This window comes from Maniola hyperantus, chromosome 9 (genome assembly GCF_902806685.2).
Source record: "Maniola hyperantus chromosome 9, iAphHyp1.2, whole genome shotgun sequence".
Classification (NCBI taxonomy): Eukaryota; Metazoa; Arthropoda; class Insecta; order Lepidoptera; family Nymphalidae; genus Maniola; species Maniola hyperantus.
The window spans coordinates 9,541,518-9,568,140 of record NC_048544.1 but is presented as its reverse complement, the minus strand read 5'-3'; the positions used below and the strand labels follow the sequence as shown (position 1 = coordinate 9,568,140).

General features: G+C 40.1%; 1 protein-coding gene across 4 annotated transcripts; it reads right to left on the bottom strand.

Annotated features, from left to right (window-relative positions):
- Window positions 1-740: 740 nt before the first annotated feature.
- On the bottom strand, window positions 741-26,623 carry LOC117985246 (citron Rho-interacting kinase-like). Of its 4 annotated transcripts, none has more exons than XM_034971937.2 (32): window positions 26,293-26,623; window positions 25,631-25,728; window positions 25,018-25,170; window positions 23,947-24,143; window positions 23,165-23,330; window positions 20,266-20,381; window positions 19,852-20,032; window positions 19,258-19,393; window positions 18,819-18,912; window positions 18,224-18,406; window positions 17,017-17,281; window positions 16,143-16,208; window positions 15,183-15,392; window positions 14,591-14,707; window positions 13,916-14,068; window positions 13,263-13,523; window positions 11,786-11,854; window positions 10,894-11,141; window positions 10,143-10,299; window positions 8,465-8,566; window positions 7,876-8,043; window positions 7,281-7,490; window positions 6,503-6,619; window positions 5,887-5,993; window positions 5,336-5,404; window positions 5,192-5,248; window positions 5,042-5,095; window positions 3,931-4,075; window positions 3,138-3,330; window positions 2,451-2,716; window positions 1,296-2,341; window positions 741-1,129 (listed from the first exon to the last, which is right to left on the bottom strand). In XM_034971937.2, the coding sequence occupies exons 1-32, from the start codon at window positions 26,495-26,497 to the stop codon at window positions 1,096-1,098; spliced, it is 5,643 nt and encodes a 1,880-aa protein (XP_034827828.2). In that variant the 5' UTR covers window positions 26,498-26,623; the 3' UTR covers window positions 741-1,095. The 4 variants fall into 4 exon arrangements, with proteins under 4 accessions (XP_034827828.2, XP_069356600.1, XP_069356601.1 ...); XM_069500499.1 differs by having other exon boundaries at window positions 23,204-23,330; XM_069500500.1 differs by lacking the exon at window positions 16,143-16,208.

Here is a 26,623-nt window from a genome sequence, read left to right as displayed (position 1 = left end):
CTTCAGACTAACACTTGAAGGATCACTTTGTCTGTCTGTCAACACAAGCTAAGGGAATCAAAATTCAAAGGGTACTTCCCGTTGACCTAGAATCATATAAGTTGTTGGCACTTGGGAGATATTTGTGGTAACATCACGAAATACATAATACCTATGTTATTTCTTGAACTCTTTGTGTCCGAGTCGGACTCGCACTTGACCGGTATTTTTACAGAGAATAAAAAAACAGAACTTATTAAAAATATTTTATTATTATGTATTAACTAATAATTATTACTACAGTAAGTATAATATTAGGCAAACATGTCTTAATAATATTCAGTACGTATCATAATTACTAAATCTTACGTAAACAAATTAAAAGTGCTTATCAAATCACAGTAAAAGTTGGTTAAGTATAATAATTTTCGAAAGGCAAGTGTAAAATATTTCTAACTAAACTGTATACCTACACTCCGTAATGGTATACAATATAAAAAACTAAAATAAAGTCATGTCTCAAAACTATTACTATGTTAAAGTAATGAAGTTTGTCTGGTGGGAGGCTTCGGCCGTGGCTAGTTACCACCCTACCGGCAAAGCCGTGCCGCCAAGCGATTTAGCGTTCTGGTACGATGCCGTGTAGAAACCAAAGGGGTATGGGTTTAATAAAAACTGCCATACCCCTTCCAGGTTAGCCCGCTATCATCTTAGACTGCATCATCACTTACCACCAGGTGAGATTGCAGTCAAGGGCTAACTTGTATCTGAATAAATAAATAAAATGAACCAATAATAACTTAAGTACAAATTGCGTCAGTAATTAATACCTAATACGTAGGTAAATTATACAAATAAATAACACATTTACAACTAATAAGTACGTAGTACCAGGAAATACACATATTTTATATCCTTTAATTTAACAAAGTCGATTGTACGAACTTTTCATTTTTCCATCCCTACATCAATAATGTATGATGATGATATACTGTTACACAGCATTTGTCATGAATTTTCATTGTACTGCAGCAATGCACTTAGAGCTAATAAGAATGCGTTTCATTTTCTGTAAATGATTTTCACCAGTATCATTTTAACCTGAATTCCATTGTTTCATATTTCTAATTTTAAAGTAAAATACTTACGTCTGCAAAAAATAAAATGTTTACGGTAAGGCTGTCAAGTAAATAAATCTAAGTAATTTTGATTAAGATTATTAAGGACTAGGGATCTGTAACCATGTAATCATCTTTATTAGGACAAGATCTAAGGGGTACTTTTGGTATGTAGTCTATTTATTGAAGCGAACTTGCCTTGAAAACATTTCAGCGCATAAGTCTGCTGTACATTTAGTGGATCCGGTCCCCTCTTCACTCTCAGACTCGGAATCCGAGTCGAACTCTGATATCACTGCAGGGGATCTCCTCCCATTTGAAGTTCGTTTTAAACCAACTTCTGTAGTCAAAATTTCTTTAATTACATCATCTGCAGACCTCTCTTGACGATGTTTTGCTCGTAGTTGCTGAGCTCTTTTTCTTATATCAGCTAAAAACCCTGTAGTCAACTCTACGCTCTCTTGAGACACGTCTTGGGGCGCTACATCGGTTAAAGATTGAGCGAGGTCCGAAGTCGACGAACCTTTCGAATCCGATATAGTCGCTAACGAATCTAATGAAGTACCTATGCTCTTAAATGCTGACTTGCCTTCCACGATCGATACTTGGTATTCATCGTCAACCTTTGACTTAATAATGATACCATTCGGCGCCGTTCCTAATAGCGAAGGTTCTTTGCACTTGTAGTTAAATATATCGGGTTGGTAACATTCCGACGCCGATGAAGCTAAAGAGGTAGTGTCGCAAGTACAAGGCGGTGCTCTGTAGGTGTCGTCGTGGATATAAATGATCGTGACCCGGTCTTCTCCGACGGCGTAGAGGAACGGACTGACGTATTCCCAGGCGTGCACGGCTGTGGTCCACTTAGGGTCTTCGTTCCGTGTTCGCTTTCCATTTTTATCGACGAATACTCCACATTCGTCATAACAGAGCAGTATTTCAACGGGTTTGCTTTGAATTTGTACAATCGCTTTGGGTGCGGAGTGCTTTTTAAATGCAGCGGCTACGATGGGTTCATCCATGGCAAAGGCTTCGAGCGTTCCCGAGGGCAAGTTCACTTTCAAGGGTTTTTCTCCTGCGATGTATATGAAATTTTGGGTAAGAAGCAGAGCGTAAGGCGCGCGATCGACGGTGAGAGAGCGCGCGATCTTGAACTCTGCATTCGCTGCGTCGAAGCGCAGGAGGAACACGCGGCGACCGCAGGCGACGGCCGCGCAGTGGCCCTCCGTAACATCTGCAATTCCCTGCAAAGAGAGAATACATTCGTGATAGTCATTCTATATAGAAGAAAGACGATTCTTGGAGATCACGTGACGTGAGTTTGCTTCTTTAGTTAGTTTTCTGTGCCCGTACCTTGACTAAGTGCGGTGCAGTAGTATCAGGCAGCTGAACCCTGGCTAATGTGACGACAGGTCGCAGCGAGGTGGCGCGCCGCAGAGCCGAGCCCAGCGCGAGCAGGCCGGTGTGCGCTAGCTGCCCGCCGCACGCGAGCAGCGCGCGCGCGCCCGCCGCCGCCGCCAGCTGCACCGCGCACGCCTCCGCGCGACGCGGCGGCGACACGTCCCCCTCCCACTCCACACGGATCGGACCGCGCAGCGAGTGTAAACCGTCCAGACAACCTAAATAAAGGAGGCATACATTTATCAAACAAGTTCAAAACTAGCACTAACTCTAACTATCTTTCAGTCGCTTGGTATTATTTTATGAACTCAGAATATCTCTTCTTTCATTTGACATGGCAAAAAAAATCAGAGCAGTCCATCTTACTGATATTATTTGAACATAAAATGTACAACAGTTTATATCACCCGGACTATATTACGAATCGATTGACATCTACTTCGGGTCTTTCGAATTTTCATAAGTTACCAGAATATACTTGAGGCCAAATAACTGTTGCAAGAGGACTTGAAGTATTGGCAGATTTTTTATTTCCTATACAAAATCTGTCATAACATCAAAATCCATCAGTTAAAGTTTATTTGTCGACTGAAAGATCAGCCCTCAATGCCTCATTAATCGTGTCTGCATAATACGTACCTATAGCGAGAACGTTGGGCGCGACGTAGAGCGCGGTGGCGGGCGGCGCGCGCGTCCGCAGCAGCGCGGGCGGCTCGTAGCCGCGGCCGGGGCTGCTGGCCGGCGCGAGCTTGTTGAGCCACTCGGTGCGCGCCGCTATTGTGGAGCAAACGGCTATTGCTTCGGCTCCTTGATCCGAGTTTTCTACCTTTATCTGTTGTATAAGGGGTTATAAAATACGAACAGAGAAAGAAATCTATTATCTGTTTATCGTAACTTGACGCGTGAGTAATTTGTTGGCACCATTGGCTTTATTATTGTGTGATTTGCAATGGTGCCAACATACTACTCACGCGTCAAGTTACGATGAACGGACAATATCATTGGGCTAAGTGTAAGTGGTGATACGCAAATGTTGGTCAAACTCTGAAAATCAAGCTCGGTATTATATTGTTTTTTCATTTCATTCATTTTATTATTATGTATGTGTGTGTCCTCACAGGGAGCCCTAATGCGACAGTGTACTTTAAACTATGTTATACTTACTATACAATTATTATTACACGAGCATGCTTTAAAACATGGCGGCCTGTTACAAGTCCGGAAGTCGTTTGGGTTGTTGTATAAATAAATAATGATTTATTTATCAAAAATATGTTGCAAAGTTCAAAGTTATGCTGCAAAGCTCTCAATTGCATTACCTAAGTTCAAAAATACTAGTTTATGCCTGCAGGATGCAACTTCGTCTTATTTATTTTATAACTTTGAAGTGGGAACAACTAATTAGATAGGTAACTATAGTAAGTATAGTTACAGTAAACGCTCTGTTAGCCTCGTTGTGAGACAAATCGCGCGCCTCAGCCGACACGAAGCGTGCGCGCAGTTCGAGCTCGCCGCGCCGCAGCAGCAGCGTGCGCTCGACCGCGCACGCCTGCACACGCTCGCGGGACCCGTCAGACCTGCGGGAAACACAATACAGTGCTTTCCAATCAAGTGAATTTAACACTGATTCAGAACGTCCTTCGTACTTAAGATCCAGCAAGAAACTTGGTGGGTTACTCTTTGCAAAAATTCACTCCACTTGTACTCCTGTAAAGTACTAAGGCGCGAGAAGCGAAAGGTCAAAGATCTAAAGGAGTCAATTTGCGCGGCGCAAAAATCGGCGCAGTCGCGCCTAAGGGCTTTCAAGTGATCAAGCGGCTTGATGACAAAGCTCGTTGATTTTTGCTTGAGCCAATCATGTTGGATTCAGGCGGCGCAAGACCTTGGCGCGTCCCTACTAGAGACTTATGTCCAGTAGTGGACGTCTATCGGTTGCTGATGATGATGATGTAGCATATTGACCGTTTATAATATTTGCTTGAAGCTTGAGTCAAGCATTTACGTGCTTACGAGCAAGATTGGCCGTGATTGATGCGATTTAAAATTTTTGCTTGACGCGATGTTTGGCTAATGTTCACGCCGGCTTGATGAAGCATATCTCAAACGCGCATCAGTTAGCAATCATGACGCTTTGTCAGACGACAGTGAAAAAAATATCAAACAACGGAACTAAAAAGAGTTTCTAATTTCTATTATTATTAATAACATCGTTATACCGAGACGCGCCAGAGCTTTGGAAAGTAAAATCACCATTCACCGATAAGTACGACGATCGGGTACGAAATGAGAAAAGTGCCTCTTGCTAGCTCAAGCTGCTTGACAGGCGCATCGAGCTGCATGCTTTTCCATCAAGCAGCTTGACCGTCTCGGAACCACACAGTACCAACACGTTTAACAGCTTTGTGGAACACAAGTTTTATTCGGAAGCGAATTGAATTCGATGAATTTAGCATAAAAATGCACAACCGATTGGAGTTTTAGTTACGATGTCCATAGCAAGTTAAATTGTAATGTAAGATATAGTAAAAAATAGGACTGCTTACCATATTATCAATAAAGAATCATCGTTCCCATCTGGCGTGTCAATGTCAAAAGCACTGCAAATAAAAGTTTACAGGGTAATGTTTTTGGTAGTCTTTGTACAATCTACAGAGGATTGAAAATAAAATACTTAAAAATATATAAATTATTACCCATTCACTATTATCTTTGGTTTCTCCTTTCTCTCTCGCCTCGGTGTTGGCATGAAACTGAAATGCGATACATTTTATTACAAATTGACGGTTTTACACATAAATACATATGTGAATATAGAAGAACGCAAATATCTAACATACTTGACCTCTCCATTGGCATTTGCCGCAGCGAGTTTAGCTCGTAAACGTTCCACTTCCTCACGCAGTTCTCTGTAAAAGCGCATTGTAATTATTAATAAGCTCCAACTACTTGTTTGACTGTTTGGCATGCAGATAACTATTGTGACGTAGAGATCCGCAAAGAAACTATTTCTGAAAATTTTACTCCTGGGGGTAAAATAGGGATTATGAAACTTGTGTAGTCCACGCGGACGAAATCGCGGCATATGCTAGTACTATTATAAATGCTAAGTGTGCGTGTCTGCTAACTTTTTACGGCTTTGGCGAAAGCTACAGAAATATATAACATTACCGGGACAGACGTAAGGGTACTTTTTGTCCCGGAAATCAGAGTTCCCACGGTATTTAACACCCATGTCGACGAAATCGTAGACACCATCTATTTAGTATAGATAGCTTGCATTCTGTAGACACACAAAATTGTTCCTATGAGATTTTTAAAAAACCTTAATCCGCGCGTACGAAGTCGCGGGCATCAGCTAATTAAGTAATATGTTTCTAGAAGTGTCTACCTGTTGACTCTCAGTAAGGGCGGCGAGGCGGCGGTGCGGCGACCCGAACGACCGAACAGTTTGTTACTCAGCGAGCATTTTTTCCGACCTGCTTCTTCTACTTTTGCCTGGATTAACATGAATACATTTGAGAATTCCAAACAACGTTTTATCATAATCATAATTTATTATTGCAAATACACATTTTATAGGTGGTACAGCAGTCAGGTCACAGTGTATTTGCCATTTATTAAACTTTTTATTTAGTTGTACGTTTAAAAAAAAAAAAAAAAAAAGTTATAGACTAGCGCTTGGCTGCAATCAGACCTGATGGCAAGTAATGATGCCTAAGATGGATCGCGCTTGCCTAGAAGATGCCTATTCACTCTCGACTTGAAGGTCGATAAGGATATTATAATTGAAGAGGAAAACTGATGCTGGAAGGGTTGCTTAAACGGTGTACATCGTGATGACACCTGTATGCCTGAGAGTTCTCCAAAATGTTTTCAAATGTGTTTCGTCTACGAACCCGCACTTGGCCAGTGTGGGGGACTATGTAAGTTGATAATGAAAATATTCGCTAGGGTTGGTGGGTGTGGAGATGTTCGAGCGCGGTGGGGACCGTGGTGCGCATTACCTGCAAGAAGTCGATGAGCTTGGCTTGCTGGCGCAGCGTGGCGTCGGCCTTGGTCTCGCGCGTGCGCCACCACGCCGCCGCCGCCGCGTGCGCCTCGCGCGCCGCTTCAGTCTCCTCCTACGTTATACCAATGCATTTGGAATATTCGGTTCGAAGGACCAATTTTGTAGTCAACAAAGTTAAAAGGACAATGGGACAAGTTGGCCGGCATATCCAATAAAACCACTTGTCTATGAAATGAAAGTTTATATCACACACTTTAATTTTTATTATGGGCAGTACACTGTAAACCACCGGAGAAAAGAGATATCACCACTGCAAGTACCATAAAAACGTGCAGTTTTTACTAATATTCATTGTAATTATAAGTAGTTCAGCTACAAGCCACTTATATTAACTGTACTTAAATCACTCCTGTGCATATGCTATTCTCAAAAATGTCTTCACTGATGGTATGAATCTTTTTTGTTCGTACGCTCAGTAATTGAGAAGAACAATGTTGCAAGTTGCACTGCATGCAATTAAGCTCGGTCTTTTCGCACTCCACTACCGCTATAAGGTTAATTACAAAATTTCGGCTTCTGTCTATCAAGTTGTCAGGCCAATCTTGAACTGCCTAAATTCCTAATCCAAAGACTAAACTCCATTTTACCAATTCGGGGTTAGACTAGAAATTCAGGCACTTTTAGATTGGCCTTAAAACTAGTGAGCTGAAGTTTTGGCTTCCAAAGCTTCGACCTCACGACTAGCTCGCTTTGCATCGAATTTATTTATTTACCTGCGCATCAGCGAGGCTGGCCTGCAGCTGCAGCGCCTGCGAGTGGTGGTGGTGCGCTCGCGTGCGCAGCGCGGCGCACTCCTCCTGCAGGTCGCGCACGCGCCGCCCCGCGTTGCCGAGCGCCGAGTCGCGCGCAGCCAGTTCGCTCTCGAGCGTCACCACGCGTCCTTCTAGTTCCGCAAGTAGAGACTCCCGGTTATCAAGCCGCTCCTATCAACATTGTATTATAAGAGGGTTTAAAGAAAAGTTCTTCTTTTAGAATCTGATTGTTTTTGATTATGTCTTGATAAAATGAGCAGATTGTTGCGATTGAATAAATAAGGTAGATGCTGATGCTGAAAATTACATTCATTTACAATAGTAACGAACAGTTGATTCTGGTTGGCATTTTCTAATGACATCTTTCCAAAGAGTCTTTCTACGAACCAAGCCCTTGGCGCGTTGGTATTTGATGAAAGCTCAAATTAAGTCTCCATTATCTCTACGAAGTTTCTCCAAAAAGTACTAAATGTACCGTGGTCATATTTTACTAAGAATTTTGAATGCGGTTTTATTAAAAATTGTTGAAAATAGCTGGAGAGAAATGAAAACTTACACGCAAAATTTGTAGATGCGAGTTGGCCATCTTCAGTTGTTCGCAAGCCTCGTCGCCGCGCTGCTCGGCGAGCGCCGCGGCCGCCGCCCGCTCCGCGCGCTGGCGCTCGGCCTCCGCTAACCGGCTCTGACACGATTCCAACTCGCTCCGCAAGCGGGTCATTTCATTCTATACAAACCACAAATACGTATAGACAACAAGCACGTTACCAGTTACGTTGATGTAGACACATTTGCAGAACGGTACGTATACGCAACAGTAGCACGCCTATCTGGATGTAGTAGCATCCCAAGGAGGGTGTTGGTAGTGTTTCAGGTCATATTCAGGTCATACTACGATTTGATTTAACTCAATAACATCGTGATGTATTGAGTCAAACAAAACACACTTACAATACATGTATGGCAAATGATTGTGCTTTGCAAATTTATTTTAATGTTTGCATAAATTTATTATAAATTTACAGGTCAATACAACAACAAAAAAACTATATATAGTATATAAATACTATATATACTTTGCAAATTGCTAGATGTGTTTGTAACAAAAACAATTCCTATTCAAATATTTATTGTTCAGTAATAAATACCTCCAGATCTTTGTTCTTCAGTTCATGAAGATCCGCAAGCTTCTCCAGATCTGTGAGCTGTTCCTCCAGCAGACTACACGCTTCTTGTAAAGCTTTGTTATTCTGAAACAACATTTACCGTACATATCCAAACATGAAATTGAAGGTTTTCATTTTCTTTTCCGGATCTGACATTTTATTTTCTTTAAGTTGAGCGAATTCAAAAAATGTCTTTAGAGCGCGGATTCACGAGCATATAATTTGCGACTGACTTGAATTAGAGGGGCAATTTCTGTTTGGTGAGTCAGTCAACGTTTGAGCACGAACTCGGGCAAACAGTCGCAAATTATGCGCCTAATTAGATATTAGCACAGATGAGGTTGTAAAATTATTAATTACCGTAGCCAAATGCGCATGTAACGCAAAGAGAGCAGCGGCAATGGCTTGGCATCGTTGTTCGAGCATGTCGGCCGCCATAGCGAGCCTCATGCGTTGTCCCCACGCCGCCCTGCCTGGTTGTGGGTGAACGGGCTTGGGCCAAAGTGTGGGTTTATTCCCAACAGATTTTGTTCCACGACGGCAGGAGTCCGACATCGTGTTTACTCAACTTTTTACCACCACTTATTTATTTATTTGTGTTGACTAAACTCGTGGACACGGTCATGAAATATTGAACATAGTCTGGTTGTATGTTCAATACAACCAGACTGTCCTAATGTAGGTTAAAACGTCCAAAACGTTGGATTGGTTAGATTGCTGCGTCCGCGATTTTTATATGAAGTTTTAAGAACTTTTTGACACTTTTATTTAGCTGATTAATAATAATTATTTGGCCTTACAGTATAAGCGCACCGTAACCACGTTTCTAATCCATCCTGGTGAAGAATAGTTTGTTAAGTAGTGACAGAGGTGTTAGTCATTGTGTGTTGTAATCGATTGTTTACAAAAAACATGTGTCAGGCATTCAGGACAAAGAAAATAAACAAACAACCTAAACATATTACATGCAGGAATTTAGAGTTCATTGTCTTAATGCTTATTGCGACAGAAATTAAACAGTTAAAACTATATTGTCATCTATATATATAGAAGGAAAAGCTGACTGACTGATCTTTCAACGTACAGCTCACACTACTGGGCTGAAATTTGCATGCAGATAGCTGTTATGACGACATCCGCTAAGAAAGGTTTTTGAAAATTCAAGCACTAAGGGGATAAAATAGAGGTTTGAAAATTTGTGTAGTTCACGCGGGAATAAGTTAGTCAAATAAATGATGATTAATAAATATTTTAACCGAAAAGGGAGGGTCTTTATTTTTAAATAGATCCATTTAAGCTGGAAAGCGCTGATGGTGATGGTTTTGGTGTCAGGACTGCGGACGGATTCGGAACTGGTGAGGTAAACACTCCCGTGATTTGATTAATTATTTTCAATATCTCTGTTCAGTTATTGTCAACTATATTGCGGTTCGAAACCATAACACGTGCTGCAATTTGTGCCGTGATAGAAAATTTAAAATTTAATTTTAATTTTTGTAATTTTTTTCTTTATACTTACATAATGTGAAATTTGTGAACTTTTATGTAGATTGTACTTAGATTTAAAATATAGCATGCTCGTAGGCAGAATTTTTTTTAAAATACTTTTCACCTGCATTTACTGTAACCAGAGTTCTCAATAAAAGAAAAATGAATTTACTTGTATCAAGTCGTTATTCTGCGCGCGGAGCGGCGCCAGCTCGTCCCGCAGCTGCGCTCGCTCCCGCGACGAAAGCTCCTCTTGCTCCTCTGCGTGCAGCCTACGCTTCTCGCTATACTGTACTTCACTTTTCAGTTTGCGTATGTCGTTCCGCGACCTGAATCTCGGTAAAGTTACAAAATGATTATTTTTCATAAACTTGTTCTTTTTTAATAAAGCACCCCTAGATCATAACTGTTTCAACTCAAAAACCTTTCCCTTTTAATATCCCTATTAATAACCTCCTATTTGTATGAAGAGTTCTAGCAACGCGCGGTTTTTAGATTTTAGAGCTGTCTCGTCTCATGACTAACTGCTAGGAATTTGTAACCAATTTTGACATTTGGTACATAGATACCTTGCATCTCAGGGAAGGGCGTATAGGCTAATTTGGTTCCGAAAAACCTTAAGAGTTCCCTTGGGATTATTAAAACATAAATCCAATCAGACAAAGTCATCCATACTATCCATACTAATACAAATTATAAATGCGAAAGTATGTCTGTCTGTCTGTCAGTCTCTGAAATTAGGTACAGAGATTGCTTGCATCCTGGGCAAGCAGGCTACTTTTATCCCGGAAAATCAATGAGTCCCCACAGGTATTTTAAAAACCCAAATCCACGCCGACAAAGTCGCGGGCATCATTTATTCTAGTCTAGTATATAATAAATATGAAGAGAAACAAATAAGTGTAAAGAAATTGTTTACCCACCTGTCTACCTCCGCCTGTAAAACTTGATTAGTCTTCTGTAACTTATCCACCTGTTCTCTCAATTTGTCGACCTCTTTCTTAGTTTGTTCGTACTGCGGCTTTATCGTAGTGATCTCCTTGTGGACCAACCCCGCCTTCTCTTCGGCGGATCTCCGCGCTTCGAGCGCCGATGTCAGGCGCTCTTCCACTCGCTTTAGTTCTCTTGCTGTTATCTTTGCGTCTAGAGATAAATCATTAAATTCTTTTTCCTAAAACAAAATAATACAAAACAATAACATATTTACAATACGCGGCAAAAAATAAAAGCAAAATAAATAATGTACATCGGCCTTTAGAATGACATTTTGGCTTTGTAGAGCGTTTTCTGTGTCACTCATACCTACAACCCGTCGGAAATATCTGCGCACTTCGCTGGAATGTGCTTCCCCGCATCTCGCCCATTTTCGCCTATCCAGTACCCAAAGAGGATGTAAACACTACGTTCTACCAGTACCGTTGCCAGTACCAGTGCCAATACCGTTGCCAACGCGAGCATATTGCATGACGTCATTAAGCCAGGTTCGCGGATGTTTCCGACGGGTTGTATATGACATTTTGTCGGTTTCAACGTCAGAGACAATGCTCTACAAATCCGCTATCTCCTTCTATAGGTCGATGTACATTACATTACATTTTATACCGCGTACTATAAGGGCCTGCGCAAATCAACGGACAGGACGGCAGAGTATTTTTTCATCAATTCATTTTTTTTATCTTAGTCTGTTTTGTTCGCCAGCTCCTCAATTATACCGTCCATTGCTAATAGGATGACCTTGACAACTCCCGCTGACTTCATTCAAAAATTATTTTCAATTGTGGGTAAAGCATTTTACGGGTTATATACAATATTTACCTTGCGCCATCTTGCTAAGTTAGCAGCTCGGGTTTCTTGACGTAGTGTCGCTATTTCCTCAGCTCGGGCCTTCAAACAAAAGAATATAGTAAAGGTAATCGGGCATTTTGGACCCGCCTTTGCGGTTGCGGGCATGAACCAAAATAGTTTTAAATCAAAATCTTTCTGTAAATATAAATATTTGATTCAAAATCGATGGGGGAAAAGTTATTAAACATTGAAAAAAGTATAAATCTTTCATGGTAAGTACAAAATTTATTTAAATTATTTTGTGATTCTCATGACCTACAACAACGCGACCTGCCAGTGTAAATAAGTAGGACGATTTCGTAAAACCTGCATCAATCATTATTACAATCTCAATTGTTGTGATTGGCTGAATTTGTGCGATTCTTGTTGAAACAATGCATTGTAGCCAATAGTGAGCGAGCGTTAACCAATCAAAGGTGATTACAATTGTAACATTATAGCTATCATTCTACCGCGATCGAGCAGCAGAGATGTATTTGAATATACGCTGTTAATTTCGTTTGTGTACGTCGTAGTTTGCATACTGGGTAGGTATGGCTACAGTGCCCGTTTACCTTTTTACACAAATATGGCAAAGCCATAAGCAAGGGTTGTGATTTTGGCAGTCTGTGTATGTATGTAGGTTTGTATTTATGTGTGTTAAACTGTAGCGGCTAAACTAATAGGCTAATTTTGATGAATGAGATGTCAATTGATTCCTTGTTATGGTCATAGGCTACATTTTATACTAACAAAATTGATCTGACGGATATAACATCCAAAAAGTGGGAAATCTCCAAAAAAATTTTTTTGCTATTGCATAGTGGGATGTCAAATCAAAGAGGAAATTCATAAATGCGCTTGGTATACTTTTAAAATACACCAAGCGACAGAAACCCAATTTTACTATATTTCAGCGTTTATTAAGGGGATCGTAGTGGGGTTTTAGTTTTGAACTTTATCTTATTATAAAAAAAGTTATGCCTATATTTGTTTATCAACAAAACTAGTCGCGCGATAGCAGCAGACATAGTGCGATGGCAATTTGCATAACGCGGGTATAAGAAGTATACAAAGATTTGCGTTGCCTTTGCCGTCGCGGTCTGCAGTGCATGTTCAGGCGTCTATTAGCAGAGAATTATCCAGATTTTCGTCATCCAAAATGTGGTAAAACTTTGATACCAGTTTTATGGTTCTATAGTTTACAGATTTTGCGGAAAAAAACGTGCGGAAATCTACCGCAGTGCGCGCTAGCTCTAAGTTCTACGGAATAAAGCAAACAACGTAATGGTGTCAACAAGACGGCAGGGTCAAGTTATAGTGAATGGTCTGTATGCCGCGACGCCTAGCAACGCTCTAGTGCGACATGCACCATACGAAATGATTGAAATAATATTTTCACGCGCCGCTGTAATGCGGTCCGGTATTTATACGATTGCTAGACATATTGCTAGGGATAACAGCTTACCTGTAACTGTGCCTCAGCGCGTTCCAATTGCTCCTTAAGGACGGAAACATGCGCGTTCACGTGTGCGTCCGTCACGCTCTCAGTATCGCTCCTGTTGTCTCTGTTAGCGTCAGTTTCCTCTGGCTCCTCAGTGTTGGTACTACTGGTGACCTGGGCCTTAACGGCGCTCTCAGATTTGTTCACACAACGCGTGCACGAACGGTTCTCCAAAGCACTCACTTCGCGCTCGAGCTGACGAACAAGCTGTTCTAACGTGTTCACCTGTATAATCCAACATCATCAAACATGTTTAATAATATAATAGTGCTATATTTTTCAACAGAATATATTGTGAAAGGGACAGCACTATTTTTAGACTTCTCAGGCATGCCGAAGTCATGGTCCAAGAACGATGGCGTTATCTTGGAAAGCGGTTCCTAAGCTGGGGGCAGCATCCGATTATTGTCTCGATTGAAATAATTCATGCAACGGCTAATTTCGATCGCTTCTCGTATCTTCCAAATCAATTAGATTAGAGACCTGTTAATTAGTTTGAAACTAGTTGGGCATATAAATGTGAGTTTGAGCCGGTTTATACACATATATCTATATTTTTTATTTTAGTTAAACATCTTTTGTTACTACACTTACTACAGTGGTAGTATATTGTTTACCTTTTCCCTGTGCCTCGCATCGTCCCGCAGCGCGGTGGCGGCGCGCGCCTCGGCCGCCTCGAAGCGCTGCTGCAGGCGCGCCTCGGTGCGCGCGCTCTGCTCCTCCAGCGCCGCCTCGCGCTGCGCTGCCTCGTGTACGCCCTTTTCCAACTCCTATACACACAGCTGTAGTCAGAGAGCCATTTCCGTCGAAATTTCGTGGGATTGTATAAACTAAAACAGTAATCTCAAAATCTGGCTCGAAACTTGGTTTACCGGAACGCTTACTAAAAACTGTAATCGTTATGACAGACTCCTTTATCTTGTCGCGTTAATATTTCGAGACAAAAGATAGAGGACAAGATGGCACAACTTGAACATGGTGATTTAAAAAAATAGGTGCGGTCTGTCTATTTTACTCTGGCCATTGCACTATTTCTATATTATTTATTATAAGGCTTTATCGACACAAACATGAAGATAATTTAGCCAATGTTTTTGTATGTAGTTAAAAATACAAAAATTTGAATTTTTGTCTTCTCCTACCTTGTACCCAATCCCTTAGGTATTTATAATAAGTATTATTTATGTAGATTTTATATTTTTTATTGTCATAATTTTCTAAAGTTTAGAAGTGTGCCATCTTGTCCCTTACTTACCTTTTGAAGCACTGATAGCAAGGTTTCATTAATATACCTGAACTTGTGCAGCAAATGAGGAGCAGCGCATGCGCTCTTGCGCCAACTGTATTTGCGTTTCGCTTAGCTGCTGGCTCGTCGCAGCATAAACGCGCTCCTTGTCACGTACACACTCCTACAAAACAATAGTACAATTACCAAGAACTTTCTTCCTGACTTAATAAAGCAATTATTGACGGCCGAGAAGTATTGGAAGGGTAAGGCACTGACTGATTGACTGACTGACTGATTTATCAACGCACCAGCTCAAATAATGGACGGATCGGGCTAAAATTTGGCATGCAGATAGCTATAATGACGTAGACATCAGCTAAGAAAATTCAATCCCCATGGGGGTAAAATAGCGATTTGAAATTTGTGTAGTCCACGCGGACGAAGTTGCAGGAATAAGCTAGTTTCCAATATAATTGATTCCGGAGTGGGGGCTGACACGGAAATCACTATATCCGTACTAGCCTCCAGATTAATCGCTATGATTGATACAGAGTGACATCATCGTAAATTCAATATGTATGGCGCAACATACGCTCGTTTGCTACTGCTCTTTTGCTTTATACAAACTATATAGTCGTAAAGCCTAAAAGCCTCACCTTTGCACTATTCAACTGCTCCTTCAACTGTTCGACGTGGGCCCGTAGCTGCATAACTTCTTGTTCGGCCGAGGCGAGGCGCGCATCTGCCTCGCGGCGCGCTCTTTGCTCGCGAGCCGCGTTCGCCTCGGCCGTGGCTACACGCGCCCCGTCCGCCTCGCCCCCGCTTAGCGTTTGACGACGTATTGCGCGCTCTTTTGCTACTGTGTCCTAAGAGTATCCGCAAAAAAAATTAGGGCCCTTTTACAATACTTTCTGTGTGACTGCGCATCGTAAAAGTCTACGACAACGCACGGACATTAAATAATGATAGTATGGAGTGACATGGAGATGCGAAGTCGTTCCTGCGACGAGACCTCGCATCGCAAGTATTGTGAAAGGGCCCTTGGCTGAGATTTATAAATGCTTTGACTTTTCTCAGACTTTACTTGAGACAGAGTTATGTCTTGTTTTATCAAGTTATCAAGTAAAGTCTGAGCAAAGTCACATATAGCTTTAATGCGGCTATTATAGAGCAATCAATTTGGCGTCCGTTCCATCTGTGACCTTGAATTGACGAGACGCCAAAAATTAAAATAGTTTATCTTCATACCAATTTATTAATCCTCATATATTTAGTCAGACTGCGGTCACCGATTGATTAGTAAGATTCATCTAAGACCAAAAACCGTTTATAAACAACAATTAACACAGTTATTTAATGTTTTCACTAACAAACGGATGAAATATGTAAAACTGACGTGTTATTTTTTGGTGGAAAACTGATGTATGTAGTTCAACTAAGGACAAAATCACTTCCTAATCTGAAGTCTACAACTATTTTACACAAACTACGAGTATATCTACACAAATACTTTACCTTTTTTATGTATGCACTTGCTACAACTACAATTTTGATAAGTACCATGAATATAAATGAAAAAAAACCATCTAACTACCATATCTATCTGATACACTTACAATAGGCTTCACATTTATTTCCGTGAGCCATCTGTGGCGTAAATCTTGCACGTGTTGAATAACATCCTGCATAAAACTTACATGCATCAATAAAGCATAATGATAAAAATTATAGGCTGCCTTTCACTAGGGATGTACGACAATTTCTCATTTTAGCTTTAGTGGGAAAAATCTTCCGCATGCTCATTTCGGTGGGTTTGAGGTTGTTCAGACTTATGGGCCTGATACAGTGCCTACTGCCTACACATTCCTGGCGGAAATTTAACCCAACATGGCGAGCTTAGCAGCTCTAGAATTTTTTTATATTAAATAGCCAACAAACAAGCACGCTTGTCTCCTTCGCTGATAACAAACATTTTCAGTTCCAGGAGGAGTTCCAACACTAACAATTTTTGAGGAACTTTTAATCTCATTTAAAAGCTTGGTATTCACAGAAGAGAGTTGGTTATCATTAATTAATATGCCATAAGACCAAGCCTACTTTTGAGTTATAATTTTCTCTAGAAATTGAAATTGGAAAGAATTTTATTTGAACTTTTAGACCGTGATTTCGAATCATCCAGTGAATATTTTTATTATTATCGCAAAATAGGTTTGCGCTTAGCGACAATCATGTTTAATGGAAAGCACTAGGATGAAGCGTGCCTATAAGATGGCTATCCACCAAGCTACCAACTCTTGCTTTGAAGGCATTTAAATTATGTGTCAGGAAAGGAAACCCGGACGCCCGATGCGCATTTCACAGTTTAGCGATTTGTATCAGAAACGTTGAGCAAAAACGTTTCGTACTAGTAGATTCAATGTCGACCACTTAAGGATACAAATGCTCTACTTCCACCAGAATCCACCAGATCTTTGTACAACATAAGCTTACCTTATAATGTTTATGTTGGGCTCGAGCATTATCCGCCGCGGCCACAGCACTAGAACATTCCACTTGGAGCTCCTTCATCCTCGCCTCGACCCTGGCTAGATCGCTCTTTAACAAGTCCCTTTCGGCTTGCAGCTCAGAGGCCTGATTCTGTACGGCTCTTAGCTCTTGATTGGTCCGCTCGGCGATGCCCGACCGTAACTCTTGGTTGGTGCGCTGCAAAGCCATGCGCTCCTCCTTTTCCACTTCTATTTGTCGTTCGAGACGCCTGCGATGTTAACAAGAATTATGTAAACTTTGCGTTCATGTTAAAACCACAGTTTAGTAAAATATAAGGTCTATTTCTTTTTCATTTGTAACAAAAAAAAACCATTTGTGACAGAAATGCATTTGAAATCTCTACTCCTATAATAATCTTTAGCAGTGGTAGAGGTTTTAAAGGAGATTTCGTGATCTATACATGAACACAAAGGTCTTTAAGTTATTGTTAATTATTATTTGTCTCTGTAATCACTATTTATATTCATTATTTTATATAGAACTATACTAGCTTATTCCCGCGACTTCATCCGCGTGGAGTGCACAAATTTCAAACCCGTTTTATTTTCAAAAATTATTTCGTAGCAGATGCATTCAGTTAAAAAGATTTTAAGTCAAAAATGCGATATTTTAAAACAAACTGATTACCAACTAGGCGAGTACGGTAAAATAACGACGCATCAAAAAATAAATATCCTGGATATTTAGTATTTATAGTGTTTTCATCACCATTATCATGATCAACCCATCGCCGGCTCATTACAGAGCACGAATCTACTCTCAGAGTGGGAAGGGGTTTGGTCATAGTCTATCACGCTGGCCAAGTGCGGAGTGGCACTTACACACATTAAAATTGAGATAACATTATGGAGAACTCTCAGGCATGCAGATGTTTTCCTTCACTGTAAAGCAAGTGATATTTAATTTAATTTAAAACATCTTTATTGCTTAATACTATGAAAAAGAATAAATACAGGATATGCTAAAAAACAAAGGACAACCTTACCACTACCAGTGATCTTTAATTACTTAAAACGCACATAACTACGACAAGTTAGAGGTGCATGCCCGAGATCGAATCCCGACCTCCTATTAGCAGGCGGACACGACCTAACCATTCGGCTATAAAAGCTTTTTATATTTAGTTTGCAAGGGTCAAAAGGAGATTTACTTGTTCTGCAGCGAGAGCGCCGTGATCTCGGCCTGCAGCTTGGCGCGCTGCGTCTCGGCATCGGCGTCAGCGCGGCGCCGCGCTGTATCCACCGCCCCGTTGGTGGCCGCCTCGGCCGCCGCGAGCTTGCTCTGGAGTGACGCGATTTCGCGACCACGCATCGCTGCTAGCTTCTCTGCAGACCTGAAAACACCTTATTATTATCGCAAGGAAACCCTAGAAGAATAAAATTAACTTAAATAAAATAAAAAAAGTTGGTGTAATTGTCAGTTTTATCGCTTTATGTTGCTTTTGGAAAGAGTGACGCAAAGAATGGCGAAAAAATACAAAATATAAAAACAATTATCTACCATATCATATCCATTTTTCGAACTAAATGGCTTTTATTAAACTAAAAAGCATTGTGAGGTTAACATACATGTAACTCAAAACACATTCAACAATCTTTAAAGAGGAATGACTCTCCATTTTCTAAGTTCAAACATAAAACATCGCCATCATTGATCAAAACATACATTTTTCGAATTGAATGGCTCTTGTCAAATAAATGCAGCCAGTGGTGGTTTAGTGGACTTTTTTTCTCCAATACACTTACTTGAATGTGGCCAAATCAATAGTTGTACAGTCATGTGAGGCATTGAATCCACCGCTGCTGTCCTCATTTTCATCCGGAGCCACGTATGAATATCCTGAAGCAATTGATGAACGAAACAAACATTTAACAGTGCAACAACATAAAATAATAATAAAGACACATCAAAGATATAAAATAGAAAACTTCTAACTCTGTAATTATGACTTATTTGTCAATCTGTAGATCACACAGATCTACAGATCTTTTATTTCGTTTGAGAAGATATACAATGTTACAACTTTCAGGGAATTTGATGATAAAAATAGCTCAGCACTCAGCAGTCTATCAAGTTAAATGATAGCGAGAAAAAATAAATAGGTACTATGCAAGATATAAACCTTACAATGATAGGATACCTATGGAAATATATCGAAAAAAATGTTTGATTCGCCCAACTTACCAACAAAAGGTAGATGTCCAGCAAAAGGAGGTCTTGTTCTGAAGGGCGCAGCGGAAGGCGGAGAAGGCTCTCTGGTTGGGCTTGGGAGGAAAGTGGCGTCTTCGGGACCACGAAGATGTGGCACCCATGGCGGTACCTAAAACATTTTGTGTTTGTTCTATCAAACTGTTAACTACGCAATTTACTCGCCTAAAGTCCCGCAAGAGATAAACTGTGCAGTTAACCAGTGCAGGTAGAACGAGGTTTGTACATATGTATACTGCGTGCAGCCTGCACGACGGCGCGTGCGTATCACTATACCATACTACGGTCACGAATATCGCGTAGTGTTATCATGTTATCTGAACATTTGTAAAGCGCTATCATGTTTCCTGATCACGTATGACTCATAGTGAATCATGTCACCTGGTCAAGTATGGCTGGTCCTAGCGCGTAGTGTATCTTGTTACCTGATCACGTAAGGCGCGTAGTGTATCTTGTTACCTGACCATGTATGACACATAGTGTTCACGTATGTCTGGCACATAGCTCGTAGTTCAAGTTAGCTGGTTACGTAGGTATGGCTGGTACCTGGCTTGTGGTGTATCATGTTACCTGATCACGTATGGCGTGCAAGGCGAGATGCGCGAGTGCGGAATGCTGCAGTGTGTCGAGATAGTTGTATCTTCTCGAGGGGGACACTCGCAGTAACCCGCTGACTAGTGCGCGCCACGTGTTGGAAGGACCGTTGGGTAGCGGTTCAAATGGAGGCACAGCTTTGCAATCCCTTTCATACCTGTTATGATTATAATATAGAAACGATACTTGCTATACTTCATATATTGTAAGGCTGAGATCTATAGAACGCACTTTGAATTTGCTCAGACTTAAGATTGAGTTAAAGCGAGACAGTTTTATGTGAGAGATATAGCTCTGTCTCGTTTTGACTCTGTATTAAGTCTAAGCTTAGTCAGAGTGCGTTCTATAGATCTCAGCCTCTTGTAATAAATTGTGGTGCAAAATACTTACTTTTGTATATTACTTAGGATTATTGCTACGGTGTCATCGTCATCGGAAGAGAACGGTCGCTTAAGCGTCACCATTTCAAAAGCCACCACGCCGAGTGACCAGTAATCGCATGCAGACTGTAAAAATGAAACATTATATTATAAGACTTACATGTTTATTGAACCACTTACATGAAATTAGTTTTTCTAGACACTGATAGGACTGAAACTTTCATTGTTGATAACCTAACTGAGGAGTTGAGTGTTTTTCAAGAAACGGATTAAGGACTGAAACTCTCATTGTTGATAACATAACTGAGGAATTAAGTTGAGTTGAATGTTTCTCTAGAAACTGATTAAGGGCTGAAACTTTCCTTGTTGATAACCTAACTCAGGAATTAAGTTGAGTTGAATGTTTCTCTAGAAACTGATTAAGGGCTGAAACTTTCCTTGTTGATAACCTAACTCAGGAATTAAGTTGAGTTGAATGTTTCTCTAGAAACTGATTAAGGGCTGAAACTTTCATTGCTGATAACCTAACTCAGGAATTAAGTTGAGTTGAATGTTTCTCTAGAAACTGATTAAGGGCTGAAACTTTCATTGCTGATAACCTAACTCAGGAATCAAGTTGAGTTGAATGTTTCTCTAGAAACTGATTAAGGGCTGAAACTTTCCTTGTTGATAACCTAACTCAGGAATTAAGTTGAGTTGAATGTTTCTCTAGAAACTGATTAAGGGCTGAAACTTTCCTTGTTGATAACCCAACTCAGGAATTAAGTTGAGTTGAATGTTTCTCTAGAAACTGATTAAGGGCTGAAACTTTCATTGCTGATAACCTAACTCAGGAATCAAGTTGAGTTGAATGTTTCTCTAGAAACTGATTAAAGGCTGAAACTTTCATTGCTAATAACCTAACTCAGGAATTAAGTTGAGTTGAATGTTTCTCTAGAAACTGATTAAGGGCTGAAACTTTCCTTGTAGATAACCTAACTCAGGAATTAAGTTGAGTTGAATGTTTCTCTAGAAACTGATTAAGGGCTGAAACTTTCCTTGTTGATAACCTAACTCAGGAATTAAGTTGAGTTGAATGTTTCTCTAGAAACTGATTAAGAGCTGAAACTTTCCTTGTTGATAACCTAACTCAGGAATTAAGTTGAGTTGAATGTTTCTCTAGAAACTGATTAAGAGCTGAAACTTTCCTTGTTGATAACCTAACTCAGGAATTAAGTTGAGTTGAATGTTTCTCTAGAAACTGATTAAGGGCCTGAAACTTTCATTGTTAATAAGAATGTCATTGTTGATAACCTAACTGAGGAATTAAGTTGAGTTGAGTGTTATTGTAGAAACTGATTAATGGCTGAAACTTCCAAACCCAACTGAGGCATTGAGTTGAGTGTTCTGTACTAAAAGTAGTAATTTTATTTCTGAGTTACTTTCAAGCAATTGAAAATGTAGTGAAAGAAAACATCGTGAGGAAACCTGCATGCCTGAGAATTTTCGATATTGTTCTCAAAGCGGTGTGTCATCATCTCAACTCATCGACGACCCACTACCGAGCAAGGATTTCTCAGAATGAGAACACAGCTTTGAGAACATTATGGAGAATTCTCACACGTAAAGGTGTGTGAAGTCTAACAACAGCGCGGCGTGATGGACTGTGGCCTAAGCTCTTCTCGCGAAACCCATTCTCAGTGGTGGGCTGGCAGGGATGGGTTGAGATGATGATGATTCCTCAGTTAAAAATTATTTGGCGACTAAACAATCGGCTCTTAGACCATGTATTACCATTAATTTTCTGGTTTTGTCAGCACTGCTTCTATTACAAATTGGAATGAATATAAATATTATAACAGATTAGGTAGGTACAACAATTATTACAATACTATTAGTACTTCAAAGATACATGCCAAATAACGTAAAAATGCAAATACACAAACCTTCTACCATAACACAGTGAAAATTTAAAAAATTACATACTGTTTACATCACACGGAGCTAGCTTTGTTTGCGAATTAGTTTTAAATACTTTATAGCAATCCACTTAAGTGCAGCAGCATTAGCGTGGATAATACACAAGCTTGGAGAAAATCAGCCTCGCTGCAGAATGGCCTTTGCAAAGTAGGAGGTTTGCAAGGCTTCTGGAGTGAGTATAGATGGCTACAGGGATCAAACAAGTGGGAAGATGGATTCTTCACGCCTAAGAAACAAAACCATCTAAAGCTACATTTTCGGTTGGCAGCTATGAGTAGGAGCGGAATAAAATACGCAGGTCCGCTATATTTTCGTCTGCAGCTGCTATATTTTCGGTGGGCAACGATGAGTGTTAGCGGAATAATGTCCTGGCTGTCAACCGCCATCGCCAGTATAAAGATATTAACTTCAGCAGACAGCAATGAATTTTCGAGAAAATGAGATACCAATACACTATTGGCATAGGGTATTGTTTTCGAGAGGTGAAACACTTATCATGATCAACCGATAGCCAGCTCAGTACAGAATACGGGTCTCCTCTCAGTATGAGAAGGGTTTGGCCATAGTCTACCACGCTGGTCTAGTGCGGATTGGCGGAAACACTTGAATTCTATGAATCCGTACATATTACAGAGAAATCAATCATATTAAAAATATTTTTAATCGCCGAAATCAAGGAATAATTTTTTACAAGCTTTTGATGAGTGATACTTGCAAACAGGTTTGCGATGTTGCTATCCGATCATGACATCCGCCTCGCCTGCCGGTATTGCAAAGAAGAAGAGAAAAGAGCGTATCGTAGCGTAAAAATGCAGCCTAAGTGCGGAAACCGGTCTATTTGCAGAAGACAAGAAGCAATTCCACCACAACCTACGCTAAGTTAGTGACAAGTCATGTCCTCTTTAGAAGAGTAACTCTCCAGTACAAGCGTTAGTGTCGTGCGAACCCACAATGGCAGTGTTAGCCCGGCGGCAGTACTCGAGACACACAGTGTGCGCGCCGGAGCAGTCGTCCAGCAGCTCGGGCGCCACGTAGTCGGCCGTCGCGCCCGTCACGCAGCCGCCCTCCGACAGCCGCGCGCACGACCCGAAGTCCCCCAGCTTCACGTGCCCGCATCTAAAACGTAACGTTCAAACGACACTTACGTCAAAATCGCCCCCAAACGTTACACTTGTTTCTTTTCTTTTATTTCCTCTCTTAATTGGACCACATACATTGTTACTTAGCTATTTATTAGTTAGTACATACACATACTTTCAGGTACAGAAGGATCACTTTGTAAAGACGTTTAAATAAATAGTGACTTGTTGAGACGCAATAAAGTACAGTTATTCAGCTCGCACAGCACTGCAACACAACAAACATCTTTCTATCGCATAAACTATTATTTCTTATATCTCTCTCTGATCTCTCCCTTATGAGATCGAAAGGGACCGGGAACCGCCGGCGGCTCGCACCACATCTCGGTCACATCACCAAATAAGACCGGCCTGGTTTTATTTAAGTGCAACAAACACCTAATATTTTATAATGAAAGTGCTCTAATTAAAGTATGTGTGTGTGTACCAAAAATGTTAAATGGTCTTTACCTCTCAGACCTGGGCGAGTTTGGTTCCCTCTCATAGCTTTAGTTTTAAGTTTACATAATTATCACCACTACATCATTGTATAGCAAATTAAGCTAACTATCAGAAAGTATACAAAATCGCTGCTCAATTTGACTTTGACTTACCTGTCTAACAATATATTTTGGGGTTTAACATCTCGATGCACATAGCCCATCGCGTGCAGGGCTTTCAGCGCGTGTGCCACTTCAGCGATGTAGAAGGCCGCATCTCGCTCCGACAACGGATGGTTACGTCGCGCAAGCAGGCCAGCTAAATCACCTCCATTACACAACTCCATTACTAGATACAGGTTGCTGCTGTCCTGTAAAAAGTACATAAAAGTAAGATTTTGACTTCTAATATTAGGGAAAAGATGAAATATTTATTACTATACATTTAAGATAAGTTGATCTAAATCCATATCCATACTAATATTATCAATGCGAAAGTCTGTCTGTCTGTTTGTCTGTCTGCTAGCGTTTCAGAGATACCTGGTAGTACAGAGATACCTGGCATTTCAGGAATGGGTACGGGCTACTTCAGTCCCAGAAAAGCGTTCCCACTGGTAAAATACCTAATTCCACATGGACGAAATTAAAGGCATTATCTCATTGGTGCAGAGATAGCTTGCGCTCATAAAGGCTACTTTTTATCTCACAGCATCCCTGCGATCTCGAAAGTTTAAAAACCTAAATGCACACGAACGAAGTTGCAGGAATATATAAAAAGTGTTCTAACTACCTGACTGACTCACTAACACCCAGCCTTGGACCTACAAAGCTGATATTTTGTACAGAGGTTCCCTGTATAATGTAGACAAGGAAGAAGGGCAGATTTTTGGATGTCCTCACTGAATTGGGTGACTGTAACATCTCTCCATGGCAAACCCTTGGTATGCTTTTATCAATTAAGAATTATTTTCGCTGAGCGAACCAACAAGCAGTTGCTAGTTAATTATATTTGACTTGGTTTACAAACCAGAAAATTAAGAATTAGATGAATACAATGGACTTGATAAAAAAAGATTATGATTTGAGTTATAAAAACGACTGGTTTAGTAAAAACAAAAATTTGTTTATTTTCTAAATTCTGTGTCAAATACTAAAATTTCATGCAAAATATTAGTGTGATCATAATAAAATTGTCTAAAATGGACTGTAGCAATTTTATTGTTATCATAAAATGAAAAAGATAACCTGAAAAGCATATTGCAGACGTGGTATCCATTGTCCTGTGCCATTAGCAAGTATGTCTCGTTCATCCTCGGCTCCAGATACTCTCTTACGTGCCTCATCTTTGCGAACACTTTTTAGAGCATACACATCCCCAGTTTGTTTCTCTCGTACCATCTATAAATAAATAAGGAAAAGGAAAGAGTTGGTAACATGCTATTTTTGAATGTCATTGTTATATATTAATATTAGCACATGGTTTTTCTAGTGGAAACCCACTTATAATGTTACCCATCCTTTGTAGTACTGAAGCAAGATAATGACGATAAAAGATGTAAGGTGTACAAGAGGCATTAGAGAGATTGGTAGACTTCACACACCTTTGAGAACATTATGCAGAACTCTCAGGCATGCAGGTTTCCTCACGATATTTTTCTTCACTGTTAAAGCCAGTGATGTTGAATTACTTAAAACACACGTAACTCCAAAAAGTTACAAGAGTACCTCCGATTAGAAGGCGGACGTCCTAACCACTAGGCTATCACAAGCTTGTATATCTATTTGTTACTAATTTTATTACACTATGTGAAAAATGAAAATTATATATGGGCAAAATTACGAAAAATAATCAACTTACTTGTACTTCTCCATAGTGCCCACGGCCAATCATTTGAATCATCTCAAAATCTGACACACATACCCTAGCCCTCCGTAGCTCAGCTAAAGTGCTTCGATCTAAAATAATTTCAAATAATTTTAATTTGGATTTTTTATGCTGATATTTGACATCTATAAATAAACATGTATACCTTATGAATTAAGTACTAAGTAGTAGGAATTAAGTGTATATAGGTATATATATTTATATATATTTGTGTATTATTAGTATGTACTGTGTATGTAGTCTAATTTATAATAATATAATATACCTAGGGCCATTTTCGGCTGCCGCACCAACCCGTGCTTTCGTGATTCCTTTCGTCAAAGGTTGCCTGGAAGAGATCGCTTTAGCGATAAGGCCGCCTTTGCATGCTACAGCTATTAGATTAAGATCCTTGTATGTTTTTCCAATATTTACTTTGTGTTGTGTGCAATAAAGTATGAAATAATAAATAAATATTTTTTATCAAGTCAATCAGAAAAAATTGTTTTTTAAAGCAGTAAGATATGAATATGATAAATAAAAATTATTTTCTCATACTTCAATGAAAACGATTCTATTCATAGTAGCGAAATAAACATTCCATAGGAGCAGGTGTTATCCAATAATTAGTGTTATCTTAGACAACTTTAACTTACACTTATCCAAAAAAATTCGCACAAGTTCATCGCATTTTTTGACTGGATCTTCGTTACACTCATCATATAAAACTGTTATAGCATCCAATAACGATTCACGGTCTATTTTCTTACAAAGTTTACTGGGTCCACTGGTCACTTTTCCCAAAATTTGTCGGTTTAACCGCGTGATGCGAACAGCAATAGCCTCTTTTGAGGGTTCCATCTTACTAATTTTATAATCACAATTGATCAAACACAATCCATCGTATCCATTGTCTTTATGTTAAAGTTTTTAACTGGTTAGGTACAAAATTCATAATTTTTCATGATCCCAACTTGATTGCCAACA